The following is an 11183-nucleotide window of genomic DNA, read 5'->3' as shown; positions in this document are numbered from 1 at the left end:
AAAAGACTCAACGTTTAACATTAGTTTTTAGATTAAAAGAAATGCATTTAATATTGTCACAGAGAAGCAACATTTCCTAGGACTGACAGTACTTCTGTACCCACAGAACACCAAGTTTAATTCCTAGTATCTAGAAACATGCCCACTGCTTATCACCTCTACATTGTGAAGTAGAGCACTGACCATGAGCAAAGTGTGACCAAGCCTTAAGGAAAGGCATAGAATGTTGAACTTTAGCTGTCAGAGTGAAAAACACCTCAAGGAAATAACAATGTTTCCAAAGTAGCTCACTCAGGAAGAATGTTCTCCTTCTCTGGAGGTTCAACAATTCTCAAGCAGCAGTCTGCAAACTCAACAAATAAGGGCTCCTGCATGTACTTTTTCATCAGGGAGCTTTTATCTTCTGCTTGATCGACTGTCAGCAGCAGCTGCCTGAGATGTGGATTCAGAAGCAAGGCTCTCAGTTCTTCTGATTCCCCTTAGAAAAAAAACCAAAACCACAGTACTTGAGCAGTTACAAATGCAGTTCAGACCATCCTTATTTTGCAAATGAACTTTCAAAGAGATGTGGTGAAAGGCCAGGTAGCTGATGTTTAGATTTTTAAGGTCTTACAGTGAAGTCCACAACTGTAATAAGCTGCGATCCTGGAACTGTGTCTCTGCTCACTCTGCTGAAGGCCTCCCCACCTCCTCCACCACCCAGGTGGCTTCTGATTTCTCACAGTTACCTAAAAGCTCCAGTTTCTGCAGTGGGACGCGGTCCTGCTCGTCATCTTCTGTCAGGATGTCCTCCACCGACCAGGGGCCGTCTGCGGGCGAGGACAGCGGAGCTGCAGGGTGCCGGGGCGCCCCGCGCCCTCACAGCCCTCCCTCCCTCCCGCTCGACCAACCTGCCTGCTGCCCGCCAGGGAGGGCCTGTGCTGCCGCCGGCCGCTCCTGCTCCCGCTTCGGCTCCGGAGTGCATCGCTCTGCGGAGAGAGACGGCGTTAGCAGCGGCGCGGCGCGGCCCGCCCGTGCCCGTCCCGCGGGTCACTCACCCCTGTGTGTCCTGCAGCACGGCACCGAGCAGCTGTGGGGCGGGAGCCACCGTTAGAGCCGCCGGGCGGGGTGGGACGCGGCCCCTCGCCCGGCGGCCCCCGCCCCGCCCCGCCCGCCCCGCACACCCCGCCCGGCCCCGGCGCTCACTAGGCCGCGGCGCCCGCCCCGCACACCCCGCCCGGCCCCGGCGCTCACTAGGCCGCGGCGCCCGCCCCGCACACCCCGCCCGGCCCCGGCGCTCACTAGGCCGCGGCGCAGCGCGGACACCGGTATTGGGCCGCCCCGCACACCCCGCCCGGCCCCGGCGCTCACTAGGCCGCGGCGCAGCGCGGACACCGGTACTGGGCCGCGCCGCCCGCCCCGCACACCCCGCACGGCCGCGGCACCCGCATGGCGCCCGCGCCGCTTCCGCGCAGCCGAGCGCCGAGCGCCTCCACCCAGGCTCGCTAGTCCAGCGCCGAGCGGGCTCGGGGCGCTGTGCGCCCGCGGCAGTTTGCCGGGGGAAGATGTGGAGGCGGGTTTATCCTGCCCGGGGTACGTCACCCGTTTAAACAATCCACTTCATTTTGGATCGCTTAGTGCCCCCCGTGGCCTTCAACGCCTGCATTTTGGCCCCGCCGAAGGACGCTGTGGCAGAGCTGTCCCGCGGCAGCGCCCTCGGGGCGGCGGGTGGCCACAAACCCGCAGCACGGTGACTGTGTTCACGGTGCCCTGCGGCGCTGGCCGAGACCGTGTCTGGCACAAACACACTCCTTTCTCGTGCCCGACAGGAGCAGCGTGACAGGGTTTGGTTCTTAGTGCCCTCAAGCCTCTCGAAACGCTGGAACGGTGACAGCAAAGCAAAAACTGGAAAGCAACCCCCGACAGCTGCAGGTTGTGTGGGAATGAGGAGTGGGGGAGTGTCACGGCTGTGGGAACACGGTCACGGTATGGATTATCACAGGTGTAACGCCGCGGAGCAGTCTTTAAGCACAACTTAAAACCAGAAAGATGAGCTCATGCCACCAGGCATGATCAAGGCTTCTAGACTGGTAACAGTGCAAGGGATAAGAGATTTAAGCATTTAAATTCTTCTGGACAGTATCCCTGTGTAACTCAGATGCAGCATTCAGCTCTTCTGGGATCTGACAGTAACTATTCAGTAGCCAACTTCTTTTTTGGAGAGGAAGCAGGTAAAACGTTCCTTTTACAAAACACTTGCTCTTGATACTTTTATTTAGTTTTGTTTCACACAGGCAGCTTGGCTGCAGTTCTGACACTAAGCAATTCAAGTCAGATTTTTCTCCTAGAACAGTGCAAATTTCAGAAGCTGTGGGCTCATGTGCTTCTATTTATGAGCAGAAATATGGAAAGTGTAGTCACAAATGCCTCACAAAAACATGCAAACCAGATACACACGGCAGTTAAAATTGCCACAGTAAAGCAGTGCTGAGTGCCCAAGCCCCTGGTAATAAGGAGATTCATCAAATACTCATACAATTGACTGCAGTAAATGAGAAAGTAAAATTACTTTTCACCACACTACTGTTTTCTAGCCATTTAACCGTCTTTAAAACCGCACAAATAACACAAGAGGGGTGTGAATCCCAGCAGCAAAGCGAGCACGACAGCAGGCTACGTACAAACGCAAGGTAAACGTGGTTAATGGCGTTGCGTCACCTCCCAGCGAAACCCCTCTGCCCCCGGAGGCTCGGCGGAGCTCCCGGCCGCCCCACGCAGGGGACCCGCGGCCCTGCCACTCGCTGCCCAGGACTGTGAAAGCTGCTGAGAGAAGTCTTAAAGCTCCAGCCCCTGCTTTCGCGGCTGCCCCCGCACAGACCCCCGCACGGACCCGCGCACGGCCCCGCGCCCGCGCAGGTTTCGCGCCCCGGAGCTGTCCTCTCGCCCGGTGCTGAAGCGCCCGGGAACCCGCCGGTATCTCCGCACTGCCCCGAGCAGGCACAGCAGCAGTCCTGGGCCGGGGGATAGGGCAGACGGCTCCCAACTGAACGAGGGGAGATTTAGATAAGAAGACGTTCTTCCCTGTGAGGGTGGTGAGGCACTAGGACAGGTTTCCCGGAGAGGTGGTGGCTGTCCTGTCCCTGGAAGTGTTCAAGGGCAGACTGAAGCAATCTGGTCTAGTGGAAGGTGTCCTTGCCCCATGGCAAGGGGTTGGAATGCGCTTTAAGGTCCCTTCCAACTTAAATCATTCGATGGTTCTAGATGTTCTCGATGGTGCAGGCTCGGAGACGGTTGATAGAGATGCATTTCAGAGCCTTGAGCTTAGCCGCCAGAGTTTTGTTTTTCAGGGTGTATATTATGGGGTTTCCAAGACAGTTAATGGTTATCAGCATAGCCGTGCAGTTTCGAAAGATGTAGATGCCTGGGTAGAGGTCACTGTGGCACTGATAGTTAGTTGCATCTAATATGACTCCTGCGAAAAAAGGAGCATAGGAGATCAACGCCAGGAGCCAGATAAAAATACTGGTTCTGGCAACCTGGATTTCAGCTGATTTGTAGGTGCCAGTAGCTTGTCCACATGCTTTCATTCTCAGCTTTCTTTTCCTCAAGATGATAATGATTCTAAGGTAAGTGAACAGAGGTATAAGAAAAGCTATCACAACATTGGGAATGGCAATGAAGATGAGGTAGTTGACACAAAATGGACTGTAGAGGACAGAGCTATATTTTTCTGAATGTAAGCAATTCCAGCCCATCAATGGCAAGCAGCCAAATAGGAAAGCGAGGACCCAGTTGGTTAAAACTACAGCTATGGAATGGTTTCTAGTAACCCTGATCCTTGTCCTCATGATTTTGGCCACAGCCAGATAGCGTTCAATCCCAATGCTTACCAAGTTATAAATGGTGGATAAAATAGACGCAGTATATAAGGCATATGGTGCAAGCATATCCTCAGATCCAAAGATTGTAATGTCAGGATTGGTGATGAACAGCACTGAAATCCAGAAGCCAGAAAAGCTGGTGAAGAGATCAGAAAGAGCCAAATTGCAGAAGAGTATGGAGATAGGCTTGTGCAGATCCTTTGTCATGATTCTGGTGAAGATGACAGTGCAGTTGAAGATCACAGATGTTATGTTAATGGTCAGTTGAGGGATGCCCAGTGCAAGTACTAGGTAAGGATTCCAAATGCCAGTGTGGTTAGCAGAGCAGTTTGAGTATCCATTCATGGTGGAAAATCCTGTTTTCAACCATTAATGAGGTCAGCTTTACTCATCCCATGTTCCGTAAGAGACCGTGCTACAGGAGCCTTACTGCCACCTTGTTCTCCAGGCAAAGAACGAATCCTCACACACACACACAGCTTCTATTGTCACATCATCACCATGACGGTGGATTAAACTTTAACCACTCATGTTTTTAAATATTTGAGTTGCCAACTGAGAGCATAGACAATTACCTTTGAGTTGCTAGGATATCTCAAAGTGGAAAACATGTTTACTACTATGCAGGCGATCCGCTCCAAGCCATCTTTCTCAAGAACAAAATCTGGCCAGTTCTTGTGACGATAATTTATCATATTGGTAGTTTAAAAGTCTTTAAGGATATTCTAAAATGGAATGAATGTGAATTCAGTTTTAATTCCTAAATTAATTAGATGGATAAAGGATGAGAGTGAGAAAATAGAGAGCAGTAATTGTGAGGGTTTGGAGGGGGCAATATGTGATTGATGGAACTCAAAGGAGACCATCCCTGTTGTGCCACTAACCTGGATCTCAGTTCACTGAGGATTAAGTCTCAACTTCAGATGAACTCCAGTGACATCAAAAAACTTCTAAAGTGCTCAATAATGAGCAAGAGACAACAGAACCTAGTTGTTCAATATCTCTTGCTTACAATTACAAATTGATGCAGCCAGCAGTGGTTGTTTTTCTAAGCACAGTTAGATCATAGCTACGGAACAAACCCCAAACTTGTACGCAAAACCATACAGTGAACTGCAGCCCTTCAAAAGGGGTCCAAAAAGGTAAGAGTCCCAGTTTCTCCAGATGCTTTTGTGCTTCAGCCACCAGAAACACCTCTGTACTGACTACTGGAGTACTCAGAAGTTGGCACAATGCACCTGGAATTGTATGGCCTTTCTTTCTATACAGCAAAGATACCGATACTTTACAAGCTAAAACACCCAGATGCATTTAATGTGTTGTTGAATTAATTTTCAAACAGGGAAATACAGGAGAATGGCTTAGTCCTTCAGTGCATTAACCATATGGGAGATATAAGATGCCTAAGCAGTTCTGAAAATGCCTTTTTCCCAACCTTAATCCTTGGATGAGAACGTATCTAGAAAATGACAGACATTCATACCTGTAGCTTTGTTATGGGATATTTTGTGTTTGCTTGTTTAAAGTTCATGTGTAACTTTTACATTAACAAAACGACATAATACCATTACATCTTTTTTAACATTTTTGGGAACTAGGTTTCAAATCCTTGAGCCTTGGTGCAGAAAGCCCTTTGGAGATACATCTAGTGCTGTCAGACAGCAGAGGGCACCTCTGGAACGAGCAATGCAGTGTGGTGGGGCTACGGGGATTTCGAACAGCGAGAGCAGAACCTCAGTATCAACAGCACCACGGAGATTATTTTTCTCCCCAGAAGTGGCTGCTTTTGTTTGTGAATGCTGAATATGGGCTGCATTTGTGCCACTCCACTTTTTATTCAAAATGTCCACATACAAGGAGAAATCTCCAATGTACTCTGGCTGCTACTTGACATCTCTTTGCAACCAAGCAGCTTTCCTTTAGAAAAATTATCCAGGTAAAGGCATGTTACTGACAAGGTAATCCTGATTTCATTTGTTTTTCACTGCTATCCTAATAAAGGATTCATTTGCATTAATAACAATTTTGTACCTTGATACTGCAAAGCAGCTCAGTAGGTTGATGGGATTTCCATATTCAGCACTGACATCTGATGGTTACAGCAGCAACTCCAGCTCTAGAACTGCAAATCCATGAACTATGTGATAGCTCTGCCAGAATGTACAACATTTGTACTGCAATGCTGAGCTTATAAAGGAAAATCCTATGGCTTCTGTTTTCTATTAAAGTTGAAGTCTATGAAAGTATATTCAGGGTAGTGTGCAATTAACAGCACACAATTATTATATACTAGGAGTACTTTATGCAAGTAAATAATACATATTTCAGATTATTATGAGGAAGTACAAACAATGACTATATAGAAGTAAGGGCTGAGAATTGATTATTCAAGTTTGCTGATGTATTAATGTCCTGTAAAATATTCTCCAGGTGTCACAGATAAACCATTCTTCCTGCATCCTATAATCCACCTTGCACACAGACTTGCCAACCCCACCTTTGGTGTGAGGCTGCTGCTGAACAAGGGCTCTACTATTTCTATCACCTTGTAAGTGCCAGCACAAGTCAGCAATTCCTTTTAAAAACAGCAAATATGTCAGCAGGTAATGTAAAGACCAGGTGAGCATCAGTCAGGAGTGGCAGAGGTTACCAGACCGAGCCACACTCACTCCTGATCTCTTTGGATTGTGTTTTCTGTAGTTCTGAGAACTAAGAGCTGTGGTGAACAGCAGGCTGTCCACAAAGTAAAATATCTTCAAAAATATCCTAGTTACTAAGAAGAGTAAATCTGTCAGCTTGGACTCCAAAGTGCCCCAGATATTCCTGAAAATGCTACTTGAAATTTCTCTAATTGGGAAATTTGATGTTCAAGCACGAAACATTAAATGATAGGAGATCAAAATGTAATTAAAAATAATATCAAGTAGGATAAATAGCTCTTCACAAAAACCTTGTAATCTGATTTCCCTAATGCATTAAAACTTGCATAACGTTGCTAGATTAAAGGAGACAATATTATTACTGAAACCACACTTTTAGTGGGCTTCAATACACAGAAAACCCCAGATTCGTATATTCCAACCCTCTTTAATAAAGTTGGACCTCTCAAAACCAGATGAAAAGTAGTTTGAATGGAAAACCCTGTATGAGACAGAGGGCTACCACATAGCCAGATCTCTATGTGTAACTCTCAATTCAAAGGTATTCTTACACTCCCATTTTCTGGAAATTCTGCAGTCTTTGCTGTATTTGTGCTTACAACACACCTGCATGTAAAGAACGTTATCTATGTTTTACAAGTGGGAAAAGAACAATCACATTATTTGCTTAAGATCACACTGAAGCCTGGTACAGAGAGAACAGAATATAATCTCCCCTGTCTCAGGCTAACACTTCAAACACTGTCTGTACCTAGCTGTTGGCAAGCCTCTGATTGATGTTTATCGAGATTTCACCTTCTACAACACTTTTTAGTTCTATAGCTGGTTTTATATTTCTTTATCTGAATGCCCAAATTGCTATTGTGTTAGAAATGGCATTATTTCACAGAGAACCACAGAGTTCAGTAATAATTATGTGACAACTATGCCTGCAGAGAAGACAGCAATCACTGAACATGTTGAAGAGACTAAGAGACATGAGAAGCTTCAGCCTGAATTTTTAAGGACTATTCATTTCAAGTGGCTGTTGTGGAAAATGTAACTGAACAAAACTGAGCTGGCAGTTTCAGAAATATCAGTAACCTGCAGCTCTCAGACTTTAGCAGGAATCACAAGTGCTCAGCAGCTCTCAGAACAACAGGCCCCTGCTGTGACATGCTGAGGCTGATTTCAAAACAGGAAATTAGGTTCAGGAGCTGAATCTTAGTTCTGTACAGTAACCCTTGGGCAGAGTACACTTTTACTGTAGTGCAATGCAACACCAATGCTCTGTGTCCTTTATGTTGATAATACACCAAGAAATGAGTAATGAGTTTGAGGAGAAAAAGTAGCATCCGTGTAATGAAGAACTCTATGGCACAATTAAACTACTTGTCATTACTTTGAAAGTCACGTACATACACTGCACACATGAGGAAAAACAAGGCACTGGAAGGATAAGGGATTTTACTGGTCTGGTTTCTTTCCTGTCACATTCTCGCTGAACTCACAGCCAGTTCTTACTCCTGTCCTTGAGACATCAGACCATGTTTCTTGTGAAATGCAACAGTTCCATTTTCTCTTCAGTTGTCCCTCCAACTGTACAATTTACCGATACACAACCCGAGCCAAAAAAAATGGCAAATCGCATGCAGTTTGGCTAAGTATTGAGGAAGATTAATTCCTTCTTGCCATGAACTTCAGCAAAGCCTTGAGACAAGAACATCCATCTGCTCAGTCTTTCAGTGGGCATCATGAGGCCCACAAATAAGGAACATTCAGGAAAGGGAGTAATACAAATAAGCATCCTATTACTCCAATTTATGTTTCAATTTATGCAGATTAAAGTCTTCCTCTTTGGAGAGGAAGACACAAATAGGATGTATGATCTCCTTCCAATATTTTTGTGAGATGTTTTCAAAACAGAGGTCTCTGCTCCTCCTCCACCCACTCTCTTTGAGGAATTTTTGTCTCACAGGTTTTATTTGACATCCCAGCTATGCTTTCATGGTTTTCATCAGGAACATAAAGCAAAGACAATTATCAGGCTTGAATGTCTCCAACTGCTGCTTAGCATTATGTTAGCTACAAGCCACAAAATACTGGCAAGGACAGCTTGTTGTAAGAAGGGCCCCAAAGCAGGCCCTCTCTCTGCCTATGCAGAGCCTGAATGCTTCTCTCAGATGCCAGAACTGTTATTTTCACCTTTGAGGAACTTGTATTATGCTATCTGAAGGGAGACAAACATTGATAAATACCTGAAACCAAAGCTGTATGATAAACAAAGCCTTCCACTGATAATTTAAATGTGAAAAGGCCATCTGTTCATCTTATCCCTTTAAACAAAGGGCATTTTCCTTCTCGACTAAACAGTTGCAAGAGGCACTGAGGACTCCTTACAAGAAAGCAATGGCCGGAATGCGTGTGCTTCAAAATTGGGCAAAGCAGCTAGACAGGCTGTAAACACAGAGTTAAGTACACAGCTCAGACACACATGTCCTGCAGAACACAGCTTCCTAATTCTAGGAAATGATGAATTATGCACCACTAGTGTTTTGTCACTCAACCAAATGAAGACTGTTTACCCACATAAAGAATATTCACAGCAATACTGGGCACAGGAGAGAAGTTCAGCTTTACTAATGATGACAACACACTACACAGGATCTAATCTCCATGTACAACCTAAAATAGATAGTAAGCAGTTAATGCATCAGAACTGAGCAGAAAACCAAATAAAGAACCACTGCAGGTATTTCCAACTATTGCATGGAAAAGACTTTGCATTAAAAAAAGGTCCACTATAGAGCAGACTCAGAGAAAATCACAGTCAGCCCACATTTTCATGTGACAGATAATGTTTCTGATTCACCAAGAGCTACAAAATTCCAGATTTCTTATTCAGTGGTGAGGGAAGTTTAATGAAGACAATCACAGCACACAATTAAATAAAGAGCGCGCAGTGTGTACTCTCACTGGGAAGGGTAGGTTTCCCAAGCATGAAATTTGACTGTGTGTTAAGTCCCTTGGAAGTGCTTTCTTCTCTCACTACAGGAATGATTCCTCCCAGGTCAGCTCATTGGTGAACAGGATTTGGACTCCAGTCAGTCTCACCCTCAACAAACCTTAGATTTGACTTCTGAGAGCAACAACTCAGCCTCCCAGCACAAAGAGCTGTGCTACCAGCTTGGCTTTGACTGGGACTCATGCTCTTGTGCCTTTTTTGGGTCAGACCTAGCCTGCTCTCATCCTCTCCTGCTTGTGCTGCTGGGACACAGGGCCACTCCAGCTGGAATGTTAGGAACAGCTCTGGACTTCCTTCATCAGCACATGGCAGGATCATTTGGCTCAGACACATGCAAACCTCATTAGCCATCACATCAGCCCCCCCAAACTTCCCATGAAGCCCTTTCAGTAGCAGCAGGCTCATGTCAGATCTCATGCATTTCAGAAACTGCCAGCCTGGAGGGAACATCTCCAAAATCTTTGCTGTTGTGGCTCTCTCATTATGCCAGAAAAAAATAGCCTTAATTTCAATGATCTGCCACAGACTCCCCAAGTAACTTTGTCTCTTATCCTGTCTGACCTAGATTGTCAAATGTATTTCGATTCAATGTCCAAAGGCCTTGATGTAAAACCCAACTACAGTGCAATTCCTTTCAAAAATATCCCCAGGTACACAGATGCCATTGAGGACTGATAACCCAGCTAATAACCAGATAAGTGTCCTTAGAAAAAAAAGAAGGAAATCCAGTGATATCTACCCTGTTTATTTAGATAACAGACTTTATAAAGAAGGAGAGTATCTTTCTGTAAGTCTGCCTTTGCTTTCTAGCACAAATAAAGACTTAGTTAACATGACTGCAGTTCAGTTTATTACCACTTTAATAATGACAGGCTGGAAGATTTACAAAAGGAAGGGAAAAAAATGAAATGAAAAAGAAAAACTCCAAACCCAAGAATCCTGAATTTCAAGATCAAAATTTCTAACTCAGATTTTTCAGTCCTAAAGGGAGGGTTTCTAGCAGGCTCTTAGCTTTCAGAGAACTAAACACAAATAAAGTAAAAAAACACCCAAACCAAGCATCAAAGAGCTTTGGTTCATCTCCTCCACTGAAGATCGTCATGTAGACGGTCTTGTAGATGGTCTTGTAGATGCCTGACCCTGCTGGGTTCATGTCCCTGGCACTCCCTACGTGCTCAGCATGCACCTTGCTTAGATAACTCCCCCAAGATTGCCAAACTAGGAAGTTAAAAAATGCAACCAATTCCCGTATTGTTCTTGTCACTGCAGTAACTATTTATCTTTGCACCATGTGCTAGGCAAATAACAGTCTGCTGGTGCTTTAATCTACCTAATCCAGGGTGGAAAAACACTACCCAGCAAATCTTCATTGTTGGAATGTTATTTATAGCCATCCTTTTTATGAATAAAGACTGTCTCCCAAGTCTGCTGTCTGATTTCCCATTGTTGTTAAAGGTCCCGATCCTGCGTGACCTGGCTACTAACAGCAGAATGGCCACTCTCTTCACCTGGGAGCCCACAGTTCGTGTTGACAGCAAGAAGCACTTTCTTGGCATATTTCTTTAATTCAGTCTTTTCTGGATGACCATTCAGTCGTTTCACTCTGCCCCCCCATGGAGGAGCACTGGGTCAAGTATCCTACTCTTCTTGCACCCAACT

At 45.6% G+C, this 11183-nt stretch overlaps 2 protein-coding genes across 2 annotated transcripts; both read right to left on the bottom strand.

Moving 5' to 3' along the window:
- Nucleotides 1-24: 24 nt before the first annotated feature.
- ZNHIT3 (zinc finger HIT-type containing 3) lies at nucleotides 25-1459 on the bottom strand. The gene is made up of 5 exons (XM_062012391.1): nucleotides 1351-1459; nucleotides 1038-1069; nucleotides 891-968; nucleotides 729-809; nucleotides 25-478 (listed from the first exon to the last, which is right to left on the bottom strand). The coding sequence occupies exons 1-5, from the start codon at nucleotides 1428-1430 to the stop codon at nucleotides 288-290; spliced, it is 462 nt and encodes a 153-aa protein (XP_061868375.1). The 5' UTR covers nucleotides 1431-1459; the 3' UTR covers nucleotides 25-287.
- Nucleotides 1460-3072: 1613 nt separating this feature from the next.
- On the bottom strand, nucleotides 3073-4205 carry LOC104555358 (lysophosphatidic acid receptor 1). The gene has a single exon (XM_010198737.2). It carries the CDS (start codon nucleotides 4203-4205, stop codon nucleotides 3237-3239), a length of 969 nt encoding a protein of 322 aa, XP_010197039.1. The 3' UTR covers nucleotides 3073-3236.
- Between the last annotated feature and the right edge of the window lie 6978 nt (nucleotides 4206-11183).

This window comes from Colius striatus, chromosome 20, assembly GCF_028858725.1.
Source record: "Colius striatus isolate bColStr4 chromosome 20, bColStr4.1.hap1, whole genome shotgun sequence".
NCBI classification, from domain to species: Eukaryota; Metazoa; Chordata; class Aves; order Coliiformes; family Coliidae; genus Colius; species Colius striatus.
The sequence above is the reverse complement of the archived record's forward strand: the minus strand, read 5'-3'. Positions and strand labels throughout refer to the sequence as shown.

Excerpts from the sequence above, each read along its gene's own strand:
- ZNHIT3 (XM_062012391.1), bottom strand. The coding sequence starts at position 1,430 with ATGCGGGTGCCGCGGCCGTGCGGGGTGTGCGGGGCGGGCGGCGCGGCC. Across the intron at positions 810-890 it reads CCCTGGCGGGCAGCAGGCAG|ACGGCCCCTGGTCGGTGGAG; the intron begins GTTGGTCGAGCG and ends CCTCGCCCGCAG. Across the intron at positions 479-728 it reads GCAGAAACTGGAGCTTTTAG|GGGAATCAGAAGAACTGAGA; the intron begins GTAACTGTGAGA and ends TTTTTTTCTAAG.
- LOC104555358 (XM_010198737.2), bottom strand. The coding sequence starts at position 4,205 with ATGAATGGATACTCAAACTGCTCTGCTAACCACACTGGCATTTGGAAT.